Consider the following 20,749-nt stretch of genomic DNA (forward strand, 5'->3'; position numbering starts at 1 on the left):
TTCAGATAATGGTAACCAAAAAAGAGATGAGAGATCAATATGCCACATTTATTGTTTCACATAATAATGATAAAAAAGACAAAGTAAAAAAAATGGACCACTTTGTTATGTTAATACGGAATTAAAAAAATAAACAAAACAGATTAAATTTAAAAAATTCTATACGACTGGTTAAATAAATAACAATAAACTCCTAGGTATTTTCTAAAACAAAACAAAACAAATTATTGTTAGAGAAGAGGATAAGAAAACTAACAACATTAGATTAAGTCCCAGGTTTACAAGTAACAGAAATGCTAAGAAAGCGCAGTCAACTTTCTCCGTATCGCAAACAAATTTACACTGGTCCCTATTATTCGTAGGCAGCAATATTGGAGTCTTGGACAATGCAACAAGCTGCTTTTGTGTCCTTTTTCATTAATGCTTCAAGTTCAGCAGGGAACCAACTGTCCCAATAAAAACCTTAACTCCAGGCCTAACTGGTTCTCAGAATAAGCTAAGATTCTCACAGGATCTTCGAAGAGCTGTAGGCACTGCTTTTTTGGACTAATAAGCCATCCTTTTAGGTTGTGCTGTGTTTCTTCTTCCTGATGCAAGCATCGTCCTGGCTGCAGAGGAAGAGGTTATTGGCAGTGCACCTGGTACTGCTGAGCCCAATGTCATTGATGTAGGCACACTCACCATCTCCTCTCACTAAAGATCTGGAATAAATGGGAAAATTAGCATAACAGTGACATCTGCAGGGATGGAATAAACATTACAAGCAGACTTCTGGCTAAATTGGGGTGGGTAAAGTGTGGGACCACATGCAGCCCCCAGGGACATTTCATGGCTTCAAAGCCCCCCCCCCCCAATTAATATATTTTTAATAAAGTAAATAAATAATATGTTCAAAAATGTTTTCCGCAAAACCACATAAGTGTTGTGGAGGGGATTTCTACCATGTTTTAGGTCCACTGCTATGTCAATTTAGGGCCCCCTAGTGGTGCAGCGGATTAAACTGATGAGCTGCTGAACTTGCTGACTGAAAGATTGGCAGTTCGAATCTGGGGTGGGGTGAGCTCCTGCTGTTAGCCCCAGCTTCTGCCAACCTAGCTGTTCAAAAACATGCAAATATGAGTAGATCAATGCCTACTGCTCCAGTGGGAAGGTAACAGCGCTCCATATAGTCATGCTGGCCACATGACCTTGGAGGTGTCTTTGGACAATGTAGGCTCTTTGGCTTAGAAATGGAGATGGGCACCAACCGCCAGAATCGGACATGACTAGACTTAATGTCAGGGGAAACCTTTACCTTTACCTAAGTCAATCTAAGACCAAGAGATGCCATTTTTGAAACAGAAAGTGAACAGGAAGCCACTTCCTTGCAATTCCTAATTTTTATAAAAACTTCTCAATGTCTAAAATATTCCATAAAGCCCTGAAACATGGTGAAAATGTTTAATACTGTAACTTAAGTCACATTTAAAAAGGGACTAACTCTGTTTCTTGAGCAGAGTAACAAAAAGTGAGAGTGTAGTCCAAACTTGGAGACCTCAAAAGAAATCTCTACACTTTCTCTATCGTGGTGCCATTTCTGGACTTGTTGAATTTCTGGGCAGAAAAATTGCAGGGGAAATGGGGCTTTACCTCTAATGACCTTTGATCTTATCCACAAGTCATATCAAAGTCCAAAATTTTGGTCTCCAAACCTGCCCTCAACATATATGAGGTCACAGTTTATATGAGGATTGGAGAAGTAGATCACAACTACACATAGTTTTTATTGATTTGGGTGTCTGTGATGGATCCTAGAATCAAACCCAACAAATACTGTACTTTCAGTTCACAAGAGACAAACACTGATGACCACACAGAGTAAGGATGTAAATAAAAAGCACTCACTGTTTTTTAAACTCAGAGCCATTAGGCCACCTCCAAGTATCACCAGTTTTTGAAAGGCCAATCCAGTAATGAAGGGGGCGAGTAAAGTTCACCAAAAAGGCCTAGGAAGAGAGAGTCATGATGTACTAATTTGTTTATTCCATGTATTAAAACCTTTCTGTAAAATTACAGCAAGTTTTGCTTTAGCATATTAGTGTCCAATCTGTTATGTTCTTGTGTCCCTCTGGAGATTTATTTAGTACAGTAGAGTTCTGGTTATCCGACATAAATGGTGGTCTGAATGCCAGATAACCAAAACTGTTGGAAATAGACAGGCCCTATTATCCCTCCCAGCAAGCCAGTGCTCGCCGGGAGGGAAAAGTTTCCTCCCTCCCGGGAAGCAACTAACTTGGAAAGGCTCGCTGCTGCCTAGAAAAACAGCTGATTTTCTAGGCAGCAACATGCGGGGGGCTTTTCTAAGCCAGATGCTTGGCTGGGAGGGAGGAGATCTGGAATCCGATCTTAGGATATAGGGTCTGGAAGTGCCCTTAGACTGATGTTATTAGTTTCTTAGGTTTGTGTTTTATATTAAGAAAAAATGTCTTTTGTATTTTTGTAAGGAGGATATGGCCCTTTTGTTATATGAAATCTGTCTTTCTGTATATGTCTTTGATTGATTATTTGACTTAGGTTTATTTCATCCAATAAAAATGTTGTTAAAAAGTAATAATTTGACAAAGATTATGAAGATTTTGAATCCCAGGCACAGCTGCATGAGGAAACATTGTGTTTCAATTTGTATAGGGCTTCACTGGTCACAGATAGGCATACACAGACAAACACGTGCACACTTCCAGTTAAGGAGGAAGAGGTTTATTTGTGTTCATGGGGCATAACCAGCATTTTTAATTGGCCTTGGACTTAGACTAGTAGCCCATCATAGAATCATAGAATAGTAGAGTTGGAAGAGACCTCATGGGTCATCTAGTCCAACCCCCCGCTAAGAAGCAGGAAATCGCATTTAAAGCACCCCCGACAGTTGGCCATCCAGCCTCTGCTTAAAAGTCTCCAAAGAAGGAGCCTCCACCACAGTCCGGGGGAGAGAGTTCCACTGTCGAACAGCCCTCACAGTGAGGAAGTTCTTCCTGATGTTCAGGTAGAATCTCCTTTCCTGTAGTTTGAAGCCATTGTTCCGTGTCCTAGTCTGCAGGGTAGCAGAAAACAAGCTTGCTCCCTCCTCCCTATGACTTCCCTTCACGTATTTGTACATGGCTATCATGTCTCCTCTCAGCCTTCTCTTCTGCAGGCTAAACATGCCCAGCCCATGAAGTTGTGCTATGATATGTACAATAATCAGATCAATAAATACAACAGCTCACTGATGATGACATTTACTGGCTCCTTACCAGGACCTGCTGGGTCTCAAATACAGCCAAAAAAGCACCAAATGTGGAACAATGATTTGCACTGCTGCTCCAATTTTTTTCGGAGTCTGATCTATAGTAGCATTTGCCTTGGTATCCAACCCAACCATCTGGGCAGGCAGCATCAACAGGTGGGGGACAAACTGGACATGGCTGTTGTTTCCTGACTGCAAACAAACAACAAAATTTAAGGGCTCACATTTATACTACAATCCTGAGAGTATAAGAGCCAGGAAAACCTAGGACCAAGAGTTCAGCAGACAAGATTCTTCACATATCATGTTTTATACTACAAAGTTATAGTATCATGATTCCACTTTAGCTATCATGGCTACGTCCCAAGAAGTCCTGACATTTGTAGTTTGGAGTGCTTTGGCTAAGAATTCTAAATATCTGTCCCCAAATTGCAAATCCCAGGATTGTATGGGATGTTTCCATGGCAGTTAAAGTGGAATCATAGCATTATAATTGTGTAGTATGAAAGTGCCATGGATCTGCAAGGAAGCAGGGGAGGCAGCAAGCCAGACACAATCCATTGTATCTTGTCCAGTGTCTGTTGAGAGCCCCTTACACTATTTTCCGATTGCCATTTCTCTGGCCACTGAGTGGGAGGCTGCAGCCAGACACTATGTTATATTGTGTGTTGAGGCCTTGGCCTTTGTAAGCCACATCGAGTCCTTCGGGAGATGCTAGCGGGGTACAAATAAAGTTTAATAATAATAATAATAATAATAAAAAAATGTCTTATTTATTATTGCATCTTATTTAGATTGTAAGCCTGATGGCAAATTAACAATTCGTAAGCCACTCTGAGAGACTTTGTGGCTGAAAAATTGGGTATAAATCAGTAGTTTCCAACCTTTTTCTGGCCCTGCTCCACCTAAACATATCTAAAATCCTGATATCCCCTCCCCACATGATATATAATCCTTATTATTTAAAAAAAGTGAACTTATGGAGGAAGCCTAAGAGGCCATTCACTTGGTCTAAACAAGCTTCCAAAGAACATGGCATTCATAAAAGAGAAAAATAAAAGAACAAATTGATTTGAGTAATTCAGGTTAACTTCAGTATCCCATTTCATTATGTGTATTTGATAAGAATATGTGAGAATATTCTGTCACCTGACATTAATTTTCTTGTGGTTGATAAACTTTTTTAATCATAAAGTTTTAATTTTTTAAATAAAATATTGTCTTACCTATAAAAATAGTAATTGTGCTTTGGATTTTTTCAGATTTCTTTTCTTGCTACATTCAGATGCAGAACAAAAAGACATTTTGATATATTTTGTATAGCTTGTAATGTCAACAGAGGACTGAGCCGAGTGGGGTGTTTGGGATGAAAGTGGCCTCCCTTTTCTCACTAGTTCACTCTGTGCTATCTCCTCTCCTCTTTATGAGCAGGCTTTGACTTTCTTTATTGTTACCAGTTGACCGCTGTGACATTCTGATTTTTATTTTTAAATTGTATACGTCACAATATTTATTTATATACTGGATAAGACCCCCTAGAACCACAACAGATGCAAAACAAATCATTGTTAACAACTCATTCTTGAATTCCCCCCCCCCCCCCCCGGGGGGGTGTGTCAAATTATCCTCTGTGGATCATGGGCTCCACATTAGGAACCAGGGGTCTAAATAAATAAGATAAGCCACAATAATTAATCTGGTTTTTAAAAAACATCCTAATGGCCATGAAAATGTTGGCATAAACACGCTCTTTGCACTGGATCTAAGATGAAGTCACATTTAGAATAGACCCATGGAAATCAATTAGATTAGTTATGATGTCAGTCAGTCTACGGTAACTGTTACTACATTTGTACAGCTGGCATTCGTAATGCTCATTACAAATATATTGAATGCAGTGAGCTCTCTGGCTCCATGAAGGTTTTGTTCCAAAAGTTTGCCTCAGATGCCAAAAACTGCAGTTGTGTAGACTTTTTTTAAACATTACATTTTCCTGTCCAGAAGCTCTTTCCAGTGGTAATTTTGAAAGGGTTACCATGGAAGGAGTGAAATTTATTTTTCAAGTTTCTACATTGCAAAGTTGTGGTGACAGTTTAATGGGAAGCTGCTTTTGTGCCAACCCCCCAAACTGCACATTGAATGCAGTATATTTTCAATATGGGCCTTAATAAATACCATTTTTCGCCACATCATAGTCATTACTGCATAACTGTTGCACCCCACATCCCTTTTGGGGTCTACAAATATTTTTTCCTTTCTTTACATAATTGTAGCAGGTAGTTTAAACAAAACAAAAACAAACCAGAGCTCTCCCTCCTTCGTTTCAGCCTCAAAAACAACTTAAATAAACATGGACATCTTCCTCCTTCCTCCTCTTCATCTCGGGGCTAGGGAGTTGCAGTGGCCCAATGTGTTAAACCCTTGTGCTGTCTTAACTGCTGGCTTGAAGATTGGGGTGCTGACCTGAAGGTTACCTGTTCAAATCCACGAGACAGGGTGAGCTCCCGTCTGTCAGCTCTAGCTTGTGGGGAAATGAAAGAAGCCTCCCAGCAGGTAACACATCCAGGCATCCCCTGGGCAATATCTCTGTAGATGGCCAATTCTCTCACACCAGAAGAGACTTGCAGTATGTTCTCAAGTTGCTTGTGACACGATAACAATATCTCGGGAGTAAGAAACAGCAAACCCAAGGCACTATCTTATTTCATCACGTAATAGTTGCACCCTCTTTTTTCCACGCAAAAAGGCATAAAAACATGACTATTACATGCTGAAAGCTACCTTATTGGGTTTTTTTCTCAGAATAACAACAGCCTGCAAAATGAAATTCATAAAAACTGTTTAAAATGTATGCTAGTTTTATAGGAATTTAAAAATGGTTTTATATTGTAAAATGTAAACAAATGGAATTAATTGTGAAAAGAGAGTAAGAAATTGGTTAAAGTCTTCTAGCATGATGCTATTTCCTTTTCATATTCCCAAACCATTTATACTCTCTATATAAATAACGGCACAGTGTGTTAAAGCGCTGAGCTGCTAAACTTGTGGACCAAAAAGTCCCAGGTTCAAATCCCGGGAGCGGAATGAGCACCCGCTGTTAGCCCCAGATCCTGCCAGCCTAGCAGTTTGAAAACATGCAAATGTGAGTAGATCAATAGGTACTGCTCCGGCGGGAAGGTAACGGCGCTCCATGCAGTCATGCCAGCCACATGACCTGGAGATGTCTATGGACAACGCTGGGTCTTCGGCCTAGAAATGGAGATGAGCACCAACCCCCAGAGTTGGTCACGACTGGACTTAACGTCAGGGGAAACCTTTACCTTTACCTATTTCCTTCCAGTTACCCTAAACTTCTCATGTAGCCTTTCAAGGCCATTACATTTTTTCGTATTAACTCCCATGTAATAAGTAGAAATTAAAGTTAAATAATATGATTGCAAATAAAGTTAAAATACAAATGTTGCTCCACTCACCTGCCAAGGAAATAATAGTAATGATCAAAGCTGTGACGACGACAGCAGCGGCTAAGGCATACTTTTTATCTGTAATGCACTTAGGGATGAGAGCTGTAAAACATATTACCACAAAATGGAAATGATGGACATTTAAAACAAAGAAGCAGACAATGTTGCAAAGTTATTAGAAAAAATTATTCAAGACAAGATATTGAACATACACTACCATTTTAGGCTGTTAACTGTATCAGCTGATTTACACAATATACAGTAAAGTCTTGCTTATCCAATATAAACGAGCCGGCAGAACGTTGGATAAGCGAAAATGTTGGATAATGAGGCAGGATTAAGGAAAGGCTTATTAAATGTAAAATTACGTTATGATTTTACAAATTAAGCACCAAAACATTATGTTTTATAACAAGTCTGCCACTTGTTTGGGAGCGTGGCTGCACTTGTGTTACTTTTGGGCATTTTGGCCCCCTGCATGTTGCTGCCTAGAGAAACAGTTGTGGATCCGGACGGGAGGCAGACTGCATTAGATAATCCAGAACGTTGGATAAGCGAAGGTTGGATAAGTGAGACTCTACTGTGGTACTATTAGTCCTCCACATTTATGAGTTTGAATTTTATGGATTTGATTATTCGTGGATTTGATTAAAATGTTTTGGTCTTCAGCTCCTGGCCACTGGACAAACTGGACAGGGGTTCTGGGAGTTGGAGGCCCAAACATTTGGAGGGCCACAAGTTTGACACCATTACCCTAATTCCAATGAATTGCATTGTGCTCTGCAGGTGTGGTTCTACATCTAAGTTGCATGCAGAAAGAAAAGAAGCAATTGCAGTGCTTTAAGGAAATACTTAAAATCGTACCTCAGATGAAATATTCTGGAGTAGCCTGCTCTAGAGTTGCCTTGAATACAACACTACCAATAGCACATTGGCACCAGACCAGTGGTCTGTCTGCTTGGAGGTTCCCACCACCAGAAGCAATCCCAAGCAGCTCTCTAGTAAAGCCCTCCCACTGCCAATGCTTCTGGTGAGGACACCACCAGACACCCAGTTGTGGGATTACCAGATACAATGTCACCTTCAAGGCTTGGACCTGCTTCTGGTCAGCAAAACAGTCATGTGTTTTTAAAATGCATGGACACTGGATCATCACAGATTCAGTCTGATCTAGCTGTTTGCATACATCTCTGGCATTGCCTCCAAGCTCTGGGGTAACTTGTGCCAGATTTAATGCTGGAAGCAGTATTTTGATGGCAGAAATGACCATACCTCATTGGCACTGCTTGCAGCAGGATTGAAGTATATTTTATTTGGCCTATAGGCTTAGTATATCTTTGAGTAGCAGTCCCTCCCCTTTTTAGATTTGTCCCTAAAAGAGAGATCCAAATCAATTAAGAAACCATGAGATTCTAGAGTCTCCACTTTACATTTGTTGCCCCATCTGGTGCAAACAGAAAAAAGTAACAGCTGGCATCCTGTTGTGTGATTACGGTGCCCTAAGCAGACTTGCAACCTTCCAGCTAGGTTGTACCCACATTAATGATCGTTACCACTGCCATGGCAACAAATGGTCATTTGAAACCAGGCAACCACACTGAGCAACCATGGGCTCCTCTCATGTGTTTCACATTTAACAATCCAAAGTACACATTGTGGTGAAACTTTTACCAGGTTAAGCAGAAAGCACTGCGTTATTTGTTTAAAAAAAAAATTCACTGGCTTCTGCATAATATAAAAATTGTCAAAAAAATCCAGGGGGAAAAACATATTTTAACTTTTCACAGGTCTGCATTTTATTTGCTGTCTTATACACAGAAGATCTATAACGGGGTTAGGATCTTTCTCCCCCTAAAGAAATTACAAAGTGACTGAAACAAAGGCAGTAAAACAAAACACCAATTTTCTCTTTTTTCATTTTGTAACCAGGATGTCTTCCCTTGAGAGCTCTTACTGGAGAGAAATTTGTATTATTGTCTACATAACATTCTCTTCATTGTATTGCACATGTGCTACATTGCCATGCTTTTCTTTTTTTTTCAGAATCAGCTATCAGAATTCCCTTCCACCATTTTCTTTCCTTGCTTCTTTGCAACACTCTTTGAAAACATCAGTCTTCACAACTTTCCATTTGTTATTTTATTCTGATACTTCTAAAAATGAATTTTATAATCACATGAAAATGACATTCCTATTCTATATATTCTGATACAGAATTAACATCCTGTTTCTGGAAGTCCAGAATCTAAAATAATCCAAAATCCAAATTATCCATGAGTGGCTGAGAGGGTGACAGTTTTACTTCCTGGTGGTTCAATGTACACAGAATTAGTTTCATGCACAAAATCATTTTAAAATTTGCATAAAATTACCTTGAGGCTATGTGTACACACACACATATATAAACAGGTTAATTTCATATGTAGACTTTGATCTTTAAGATATACCATGATGTGTATATATAAAAATACAAGTATTTCAATATCAGGGGGGGAAACCCTGAAATCCAAAACACTTCTGGTTCCAAGCATTTTGGGTAAGGTATACTTAGCCTTTATCATCTTCACTGCTTGGTTGATTCTATAATGTGGTCAGAACCTTTCCAATTGAGATCCATTTAATTTGAGATCTAGAATTATGACCTTATAAATATAAGTATCAAGGTCATTATTCAGCTTACTTCCAAAATTCTGGACGAAAATTGGAAATGGCTTAATCTAGGGAAATCTAATTCTTTTCCATCTATGAACAAAAACCAAAGGAAAAGAAATTCCATGGTTGAAAATGCAGAACTGCCAACCTGTTTTCTTCCTAGGGTTCCATGTCCTTAAAAGTTATAGTATTAAACAGAGTTGAGCCCAAATCCTGTTTCATCTGTTTTGTAGATTTGTACTGTTCTGTCCATTCAGATGGCCCAGAACAGGACAACCCCCTCCAGAACGAAAGAAGCAGTGAAACAAAACAAGGGGAAATGGTAGCCGTTTGGTAGGCTGATTTTTGGCGCTTGGCTTTAGGCCTTGGCTGGCAGGGCTTGCAGCCAAGTGCCAAGTGCTCAACGCTTGTAGGCTCGGCAGGCAGGGCCTACAGTTGAGCGTTCAACACACGTAGGCCTGGGAGGCAGGGCCTACAGCTGAATGTGGGGCCCACTTAGATGTAGGCCCTGGCTAGCAGACCCTGGTGCTCTGTCACCCAAGGACCAAAAAAACTTTGGGGTTTTTTTTTTGGACCTTGGACGGAAAAGCTTATTCATATAGGCGCCTGTTTCCGTAAGCGGTAGGCGGAAACGGAACAGGGCCATACAAATGGTACAAATAGAAATGGGTAGTGATTCCATACAAATGCACACCACTAATATCTACACAGCAGGCAAAAATGTAGCTGGCCATGGAGGCACTGCAATGGGAAAGATTCATCTTGTGAACATCCATATGTTGGGTGGCTGTCTGTTGCAGAAATTATAGAAAACCGTGACAATAAGGCTATAAATGAGCCCAATAAAAGGTCTAATGGCATAAAGCAAAAAAGCCCATATGTCTATGACCACAACATATTAGCAAATATATTTACCAGCATTTGTTACTTCTCTGGCACCCGCTACTTGAGGATGTGTGGTATCATCACTCTCTGGATTCAACCATTCAGAGCCTGAGTTTCTCCCCTCTCTTTCTGTTGAAAACAAAAGAAAACAATTACAGTGTTCCCTCACTACTTCGCAGTTTATTTTTTGCAGATTCGCTGTTTAGTTTTTCAATAAACACTCAAAGAATATAATCTAATCTAAATCTAATCTAATCTAAATCTATATATACAATAAAAGTGAATATTTGTATGCGGCAGGCGGTGTATGTATGTATGTATGTATGTGTGTATGTGGCAGCTTTCTGATTGGCCACCACTATCACAGGCCACTGTGACCACCAGGAACGCCGAACCTGGCCCAAACTTGACACGCTTAACCCCCATGACGCACTTTATGTCCTGGTGCCATTTGCGGGACCATGCACCATGGGTGATGGGATATGTAGTACTTTCAATCACCTCGACTCCCACAGGCCACTGCGAGCCCACCAGTGACATATATGGACCAAACTTGGCAGACAGAACCCCCATGACCCCCTTTACACCCTGGTGCAGTTTGGGGAAGGATATACCATGGATGATGGGATTTGCAGTACATTCACTCACTTTCTGAGACCACTGCAACTGCCACAAATGACTGATCAAGACCAAACTTGAAACACAGAGCGCCCATGACCCACTCTATACCCTGGTGAAGTTTGGAGGACAATGCACCATGGACGATGGGAATTGCAATACCTTCACTGGCTTCCTTCGAGCACTGTGACTCCCACCAATGACAAATCAGTACCAAACTTGACACACAGAGGCCCCATTACCTACTCTGCATCCTAGTGTGGTTTGGAACAGTTTCAACCATGCATGATGGGAACTGCAGTATCTTCACTCACTTCCTGACTCCACTCCAACCACCAGCAATGTCTGATCAAGACCAAACTTGACACATACAGTTCCCATGACCTACTATACATCCTGGCGCTGTTTGGAGTGGGATGGACCATGGATGATGGGATTTGCATTGGGAGTTGTAGCTTACCTGCACCCACTGAACCCAACTGACATTGGATCTACACTATATTTGGAACACAGGGAAACAATGCCTTTCTCAAATGACCCGGGCACCGCCGGGTCCCCAAACTAGTCCATAATAAAAGCAAAAACCCGTATGTGTGTATGTGGCACGGATGTCTGCTCACACAGACAGCCTCCAGCCTCCACAAGCAGCAAGTCACCTCTTTGCACTGACATTACAGTTACAGCGAGCTCCATGAACATGTAGCCCAGCCCCTGCCAATGTCCTTCCTAAACACTACAGCCCACCACCCAAGGAATGCTTTCGTTTGGGGACCATTTCATCCTAGATTTTGCTTTTCCTTCCACCACAGGCAGGCATCCCAGAGTTCTCCATTGCCGTGGAATTTGCATGGCCCCACCCACTGCCCTTTCCTTTCCAATCTCTCTGCATAACAAACAGAGCACAACTGAGCTGCAACTAAACTTACTGGAGTAGTTTAGGGATTGACTCCACATGGTGAAAGTTATACTTCACCCTGCATCAAGTCAGAGCACTGTCACTCCTACTGGGGAATATAGAGGAGTTGTAGTTCACCTACACCCACAATGCTATTAACCCAATAGTTAATAGCATGGCCAAACTTGCCATGCAGACCCGATATGCCCAGATTTGACTACTGGTGGGTTTGGAGGGGAACTGGACTGGAAGTTGAGGAGTAGTAGGTACTGGGATTTATAGTTCACCTCCAATGAATGAGCATCACACTTGGCACACAGAGCCCCCATAACCAGTACAACATATTGGACAAGTTTGGGGGAAAAGGGAGTTATAGTTCACCTGCAGCCAGATAAACAATGACCCCCACCGACAATGCACTAGGACCACACTTCACACAGAGAAGCCTCATGACCTACTGAACATACTGCAGGTATTTGTGGGAAGGGACCTTGATTTTGGGAGTTGTAGTTCACCTCCATCCAAAGACCATTGAACCCAGCCAATAACGAATCTAGACCAAACTTGGCACACAGACTGAATATTGCCTCCTGTGGATACTGATAGTAGGCTTGCTCAAATAATTCGTTTTCCCCGTTAACCGTTATTAATTCGTTATTTTCGTTTGTTTTGAAGCAATATACGGCATTGGTTGTCCACACGTCTGGATATCGCGGTTTCGAATCGCGAGAGGCCGTTTTTCGTTATGTCGTCGTTTTTTTCGTTAGGAAAAAAAAGCTTTTGCAAACCCCAAACTCCCACCATTCAGGCCCTTTCCTTTTGCCCCTCAGCAAAAGGGGCGTCACGGGCTCAGCCAATGGGAGGGGGCGAGGGGGAAGGAGGCCGAGGAGGAGGAGGAAGACGGAGGGGGAAAATGGCCGCCGCCACCGCCGCCTCAGCTCAGGCCTGATACTCAGAGGTTTTGACGTCTGTGCGAAGCTAGGCAAGTGGGGTTTATATATCTGTGGAAGGTCCAGGGTGGGAGAAAGAACTCTTGTCTGTGGGAGGCAAGTGTGAATGTTGCAATTGGTCACCTTGATTAGCATTGAATAGCCTTGCAGCTTCAAAGCCTGGCTGCTTCCTACCTGGGGGAATCCTTTGTTGGGAGGTATTAGCTGGCCCTGATTGTTTCCTGTCTGGAATTCCCATTTTCTGGGTGTTGTTCTTTTACTGTCCTGATTTTAGCTTTTCTGTAGCTAAAAATGCATATAAAATTGATTCTATAGGGAGGATAAATGATTGGATTTCAACTCCTACAGCTTAGCTTTCTCTGCCAATAATGGTACCATATCAAACTAAACCTCCCAAGATTCTGTAGCAGTGAGCCATCTTGGATATTGTAAGGGATTTATTATTATTATTATTATTATTATTATTATTATTATTATTATTATTATTATTAGACCTTGCTCCCAGGAAGGTGCCTTCGCTGTGGCTCCCAACTTATCTATCTACCTTTCCACATATTCTCCACATTGTGTGTATGTGTATGTATATTATATATACATGAGCCCCGATGGCGAAGTGTGTTAAAGCACTGAGCTGCTGAACTTGCAGACCGAAAGGTCCCAGGTTCAAATCCCGGGAGCAGAGTGAGTGCCCGCTGTTAGCTCCAGCTTCTGCCAACCTAGCAGCTTGAAAACATGCCAATGTGAGTAGATCAATAGGTACCGCTGTGGCGGGAAGGTAATGGCACTCCATGTAGTCATGCCGGCCACATGACCTTGGAGGTGTCTATGGACAACACTGGCTCTTGGGCTTAGAAATGGAGATGAGCACCAACCCCCAGAGTCAGACATGACTGAACTTAACGTCAAGGGATACCTTTACCTTTACCTATATATATACACACACACACACACACACACACACACACACATTATGCAGGGACTATATATATATATATACACAGTATATATCACACACACACCAATTTAACAAAGTTTCAGCCACAAAAACAAAGTTTCTGAAGTAGAATAATGACTTTCACAGTAAAGACAACCCAATTTAACAGGAAATAAGACTTTCAAACCAGGAACAGATTTCTGCAATTATTAAAAAATGGTTTATTATAAAAGCTATGAAAATTCGCCAAAAATCAGAGGATAAGGGAAACGTTCCAAATTTTGGTGAGCTATCAGTGTTAAATGTGTTCTACCACTGTACCAAGTTGGAAGAAGATCACTCAAAAAATGAGGGTGGGAGAGTCCTGTAAAGTCCTCTCCCTCTGTGCTGTTTTTGGGAATTGCGCATGCGCGTCCGCCATTAACGAAATAATTTAGAAAATAACGAATTTTCGTTAATTTCGAATTTTTTTGGGGGCCAAATTCGGAAATACCATCAGAAACGAAAAGCTGCCCCCCTCTAGTTTTGAAACGAGTTTAGAATCAAATTTTTCGTGGACCGATCAAGCCTAACTGATAGATATTTCGGGGTAATTGCCCCGGGAATCTAGAACTTGCAGAAGTTCACCCTCATCCAGATAGTACTACACCACACCTGGTACACATGCCCAAAATGGCCAACTTATAATACTGGCAGGGTTTGGGGAGGATTCAGCCACGATTCTGGGAATTGTAGTTCACCCTCTCCAAACAGAATACATAACATTAAAAGACAAATAATACCATTCTCAAATGACCTGGGCATCGCCGGGTCCTCAAGCTAGTAAACTATAAAAATGATTTTTCCTTCCTCTCTCTTTCTCCTTCCTTCCTAAGGAGAAGACTAAGGAAGGAAGGAAGAAGCCGAAGGGAGAGAAAAGGAGGCTGAAGCAGCTTTGTGAGATTGTAAACAACACAGTCGGACAGCATCAGTGAGATTGTAAACAACATAAATTTATTTATTTATTTATTTATAGCATTTATATTCCGCCCTTCTCACCCCAAAAGGGACTCAGGGCAGATCACATTACACATATAGGCAAACATTCAATGCCTTTTAACATAGAACAAAGACAAGACAAACATAGGCTCCGAGCGGGCCTCGAACTCATGACCTCCTGGTCAGAGTGATTCATTGCAGCTGGTTGCAGCTGGCTTGCTCTCCAGCCTGCGCCATAGCCCGGGCCCGAATTCACAGATTTTCACTTTTCGCAGGTGGTCCATTCCTGATCAGTAATCTTTCCAAGTACATAATTTATTGTGATACCCAACAGTTCTTAGATAAAACCGTGTCTCTTTAAACTTCAAATGGTTCCCAAAATAACCTATACAACTACACAGGCTTTGGCACATAGATGCTGTTGGATTACAACTCACCATCCGTATTCTTGGCTAGAGCTGTCAATTTTCTTCTGCTCGAGAGACTAGAACGCAAACTAATGGATTCAGAATACCTCAGGAATATTATTATTGTTGTTGTTGTTTCTTACCTGCCTCTCCTTGTGGCTCGACGTGGGTTACAGAATAATTAAACATTGTTAAAATACCACAAACACATATTAAACTGTATGTCTATAAAATATACATATTAAAATGTATTTCTATAAAATATATATTAAAATACAGAAAACGTAGATTAAACAAAGGACATGTTTAAAATTCATGTTTAAAAACTGTCTAGACCTGTTCAAGCATGTCCAAAAAATATTATGGAACTGACTTTGTAATGTATACCATAATTCCCTTCAGTATTTTGGCAGAATGAAGGAGTACGACAAGCCTGTTTTATACAAAATGCATTACCTCTAATTTCTTCAGTCATCTGAGCTGTTTCCTCTGAGGGTCGCAGGCCTTAACCTGTATGGAAACCAGATTTTAAAAAATAAACAAATAAATGACTAAATAGTGTTTCCCCTGGAGACTACAATTGGCCATCTGGCTTTCTTTGTAGTTCAGCCATCTGTTTTGAACAGAACTACTAATTCTGGTTCTCTAAACATAGCTGGCAGAAATTCAACTTTGAGTACTGTGCATGTGCATCTAGCATCTACAAGCAGTCACGAAATCAAACAAGTTTGAAGCTAGTAAAAGTAGGAGATAGTGAATTAGTTTAATTAGAGATGATGTCCCTCAAAGAGGAGCTCCAAGTGCAGTTCCTGAAGCATCTTTCCCTTTTGCTTTGGCTCAGCACTAAGATTGCAGAATGATGCAAATCTAACACACACACCCCAATTTTGGCAAGGTCATTTAGCCAAAAAAGGTAAGCATTAGATTTGAGTAAAAATGGGAGTTTATTTTCTATTTTCTGTGTCTTTTTCTTTCTTTTTTGACTTTCCAGATTTTCCAGATATTCATAGAAATAGGCTTACTACAGAGAACATAGTTTGAAATTTAAAAAGACCCCCATCTAATGTCCCTTCTCACTTTATAAATATAGTACTATGATTCCACATTAACTACATAGCAGCATCCTAGGCAATTCTGGGATTTGCAATTTAAGGAGAGGCATTTGACATTCTCAATCAAAACGCTGTAAGAGCCTCAGCAGGCTAGAAACTCCAGGATTCTAAGGAATGCAATTCCATAGAATCATAGGACTATAGCTATATAATGAAAAAAAAATCATCCTGGATGCACCTGCACACTATGTTTAATGCAGGTTCACACTACTTTAACTGTCATAGCATAATGATATGGATCCTGACATTTGTAGTTTGATGAGTATCGGTTCTCTTTGGCAGAGAAGGTTAAAGACCTTGGAAACTATAAGTCCAAGGATTCCATAGCACTGAGTCATGGAAGGTAATATGATATCAAATTGTACTAATTATACAGTATACATGCACCCCCAGACATTTCTAAAGCCTTTAAACAGACTGCAAACTCTAACTAGATGCTAGATGTAGGATGTATTTTCAGCAGCTCTTCCATGCTTCGGCTTCTTTCTGTGGGAGCCAGATGGAATTCTCCTTTCCATTCATTTCTTGCCTACACTTGAATATCTGGTGTTATGAAAAAAGGCCTTTGAGGGTGGACTTTAAAGTTTGACAACAGGTTGCCTTTTGTTGCAGCACAAAATGGCATCACTTATATAAAATGGTAAAAACAAAGTTTGCTCTTTGTTTTTATTATTTAAAAAACATTTTCAAGCCATGGATGGTGAAATTCATTAATGCAGAATCTGTGGGTGTGGAGGACCAACTGTACTTTCCCCCTTGAGTAACAGAAATGAACACATAATAATTATTATGTTTATAATATTTATTTATACCCCACTTCTTTTCTCCACAAAGCCGTTGACTTGATCATTATTATCATGAATGAGTGTAAGAAACAACAGTCCCAACACCTTTTAAAGGTTCTTGAGATTTCTGCACTTCAGTCTTGCATGTGTTAAAGACTGCTCTCAGTCCTTGCAGTGAATTTCTCTTCCGTCTAACTCCAACACAAACTGAGCTATGTCTCTGGTGGGCAGATAATGGTTCTTAAGTAATTACGGTCATATGTACAGTCTTATGACTGTGATGAAAGAAAATATCGGTCATAGGAACCGTTTTCATATTATCAGTCTGGGTAAAATAAACATGAAGGAGAGTGGAGGAGAAGTATAGTAGCAAGTAATTCCAACTTAAGATTTTATATAGTTGTGCAAGCTGATTTTATGAATGTATAAAGTAAAAACTCACAGCTGCAGGATAGGGATCTTTATAAAAAGCAAGGATTTGTTAAGGGGATTTGGATATATTTTGCATGCATGTAAAACAGCTTGAGAAACATATCATGGTTTCAATGTTGGACTTAGGACTTCACCAGATGGTCTTCGGGCTCATTTCCATGTGCTTAGGAAACAGCCCCGCGGGAATCCCATGCAAGCCACCACATGACATAAGTGCAATTCTGGTGGGACTCTGTGGTGCTCTGTTTCCAAAGTGCATGGAAACTGAGCCCAAAGACTGTCTTCAGGAGTCAGGTGTTCCCCAACTCCAAAACGGAGAAAGCAGGAGAAAATGGGGAAAGGTGCAGAAAGGACAAGGGATGGCTGGCCATATCAGAAGACGGGGAAAGGCAGGAGGGAACAAGACAAAATGGTTCCCTCCTCTTTTCACCCACCCATCTGATTAAGTCTCTGGAGTGCAGGGTTTGATTCAATGCTTGGCCATGGAAAACCCACTAGGCTACCTTGGACAAGTCAAAACCTTTCTGCGTCAGAAGAAGGCAAGGGAAAACTCCTCTGGAACAATTCTTGTCAAGAATCCCATGGCTGATTCATCTTGGGGTCACCATAAATCTGAAACAAGTCAAATTCTCTTCACCTAAGACCCAGGTCATCACCAGGCTTCTCTGAACAAATCTTGTTTAGAAAACATTGTGATGGGGAATCTTAGAGTCATCTTAAGTTTGAAGCAACAACCAAAGCTCTGTTTCCAAAACTGACTGAACACCAGAGCAGGAATGATCCCGGATCCACTACACTCAATAAATATAAAAAGGAGAACATCCTAACTAGAAAACACTGCAAAATAGCTAGCTAGAATATAAACTCATATAGTTTAATAGATTGATCTATCTGTTTTGGTGTTTTCTAGTCTTCTTCAGAACCTTCACCATAAACAAATGTAATTACTGATTTAACACATCTCTACATAAGTGAGGGGGAGCTTTGTGGCTCTGAGAACAGCATGGAAACAGTTGGGTTTTCAAGATAAGTTGATTGTAGTTGATAATAAACACGGTATCCCTGAGGGCATCTACACTGTAGAATTAATGCAATTTGACATCAATGTGTTGTCGGAGGCTTTCATGGCCGGGATCACAGGATTGTTGTATGTATTCCGGGCTGTATGGCCATGTTCCAGAAGTATTCTCTCCTGACGTTTTGTCCACATCCATGGCAGGCATCCTCAGAGGTTGTGAAGTCTGTTGGAAACTAGGCAAGTAAGGTTTATACGTCTGTGGAATGTCTTCACCTGCCTAGTTTTCAACAGATCTCACAACATCTGAGGATGCCGCCATCGATTTGGACAAACCGTCAGGAGAGAATGCTTATGGAACATGGCCATACTGCCCGAAAGACTCACAGCAACCCAGTGATTCCGGCCATGAAAGCCTTCGACAATACAGTAGAGTCTTGCTTATCCAACGTTCTGTATTATCCAACACAGTCTGCCTTTTAGTAGTCAATGTTTTTGTAGTCAATGTTTTCCATATATTGTGATGTTTTGGTGCTAAATTTGTAAATACAGTAATTACTACATAACGTTACCATGTACTGAACTGCTTTTTCTGTCAATTTGTTGTAAAACATTATGTTTTGTTGCCTAATTTGTAAAATAATAACGTAATATGACATTTAATAGACTTATCCTTAATCCTTCCTTATTATCCAACATTTTTGCTTATCCAACATTCTGGCCCGTTTATGTTGGATAAGCAAGACTATACTGTACATTCATACATGACTTCCTGCTTGTCCTATGAACGCTTCAGTTTTGCCTTGCAAATTAATTTCTTTAATCTATATCTTATCTATCTATCCACAGTGTATAATAAAAGTGAAAATATGTTTGTATCTATCTATGTTTGTATATATTTTCCAAGACAGCTGCCACTTCCAGAGAGCACTGTGAACCCTACTGACAATGGATCTAGACCAATCTTGGAACACATACCCAACATGACCAACTTTGGGAAGTTTGGGGGGAATTGACCTTGGATGCTGGGAGTTATAGTTCACATAATCTTTATAGATTTTCTAATCAGAGCATTCATAAAAAAAACAAAAACAAGCAATGACTATTTCTTATAAATAGCAAGACCCCTTCTAGCCTGCTTCTGTTTTAAGTACCGCATACACTATATTCATTCAATAGGCTGTACTATTAAACTAGTGGTTCCCAATCTTTGGGCCTCCAGGTGTTTTGGACTTCAGCTCCCACAGTTCCTAACAGCTGGTAAGCTGGCTGGGATTTCTGGGAGCTGGAGTCCAAAACATCTGGAGGCCCAAAAGTTGGAAACCACTGTATTAAACAGAATACTAAGTAAAATCAGTTTGAAAGCACTCAAAACATACCAGGGAGGATAAAAAGAAAGCAACTCTATGGCAAAATTGTTAGGGCTGAGCTCCCATCTGTCAGCTCTAACTTGCAGGGACATGAGAGAAGCCTCTCAGCAGGATGGTAACACATTTGGGCATCCCCTAGGCAACGTCTCTGTAAACGGCCAATTCCCTCACACCAGAAATGACTTGCAGTATGCTCTCAAGTCGCTTCTAACACAATAAAAAAGAATTATAGACACTCTTTCTAGGGAGATTTTGAAGCAGTGGCTGAATGGCCTTCTGTCGGGAGTGCTTTGTTTATGTGTTCTTGCAAGAATGGGGTTGGACTGGGGCAACCCCCTAGTGGTCCCTTCCAGATTCATGATGGTACAATTCTATTGGGTTGATGTGAGTCTCCGGGCTGTATGGCCATGTTCCAGAAGCATTCTCTCCTGATGTTTCGCCCACAACTATGGCAGGCATCCTCACAGGTTGTGAGGTATACCCAACCTCACATACCTCACAACCTCTGAGGATGCCTGCCATAGATGTGGGCAAAATGTCAGGAGAGAATGCTTCTGGAACATGGCCATACAGCCCAGAAAACTCAAAGGAACCCAGTGATTCTGGTCATGAAAGCCTTTGGACTACAATTCTATTGATTTGACGGAATTAAATACACAGACAAACATTAAAAGAAAAAATATATTAAAAATATCATGTCAAAATCTGGCAACTATGCAACAAAGAGAAAAGAAAGCACAGTAAACTGTAAACAAAGCCAGCTTACCATGACTCACCGTGTGTAGAAATACCCTGAAATACAAGCACGCCTCCGCAACGCACAAGCGACACAGGAGTTAAAGGGAAACAAAGCAGCTCCTCCTGCTTTGGAAAACACTCCCCCTCTCTTAACCCTTTCCTATGGCACACAGCCCACAGAGGAACTGATCAGCAAGTGAACATACTAGAGAGAGAGGTTTGGGGAGAATTCCCCATGATTTCTAGAAGTTG

At 40.8% G+C, this 20,749-nt stretch overlaps 1 protein-coding gene across 3 annotated transcripts; it reads right to left on the reverse strand.

The window, feature by feature from the left end:
- Positions 1-27: 27 nt before the first annotated feature.
- LOC100561915 (C-type lectin domain family 2 member D) lies at positions 28-20,632 on the reverse strand. Of its 3 annotated transcripts, none has more exons than XM_008120101.3 (7): positions 20,536-20,632; positions 15,502-15,555; positions 10,294-10,392; positions 6,736-6,828; positions 3,270-3,454; positions 1,885-1,985; positions 28-701 (listed from the first exon to the last, which is right to left on the reverse strand). In XM_008120101.3, the coding sequence occupies exons 2-7, from the start codon at positions 15,518-15,520 to the stop codon at positions 563-565; spliced, it is 636 nt and encodes a 211-aa protein (XP_008118308.1). In that variant the 5' UTR covers positions 15,521-15,555; positions 20,536-20,632; the 3' UTR covers positions 28-562. The 3 variants fall into 3 exon arrangements, with proteins under 3 accessions (XP_008118308.1, XP_003227058.1, XP_062829773.1); XM_003227010.4 differs by having other exon boundaries at positions 20,526-20,626; XM_062973703.1 differs by lacking the exon at positions 6,736-6,828 and having other exon boundaries at positions 20,526-20,627.
- Positions 20,633-20,749: the final 117 nt, after the last annotated feature.

This window comes from Anolis carolinensis, chromosome 2 (assembly GCF_035594765.1).
Source record: "Anolis carolinensis isolate JA03-04 chromosome 2, rAnoCar3.1.pri, whole genome shotgun sequence".
NCBI lineage: Eukaryota > Metazoa > Chordata > Lepidosauria > Squamata > Dactyloidae > Anolis > Anolis carolinensis.

Excerpts from the sequence above, each read along its gene's own strand:
- LOC100561915 (XM_008120101.3), bottom strand. Across the intron at positions 6,829-10,293 it reads CAGAGAAGTAACAAATGCTG|CTCTCATCCCTAAGTGCATT; the intron begins GTAAATATATTT and ends TATGTTTTACAG. Across the intron at positions 3,455-6,735 it reads TACTATTATTTCCTTGGCAG|TCAGGAAACAACAGCCATGT; the intron begins GTGAGTGGAGCA and ends GTTTGTTTGCAG.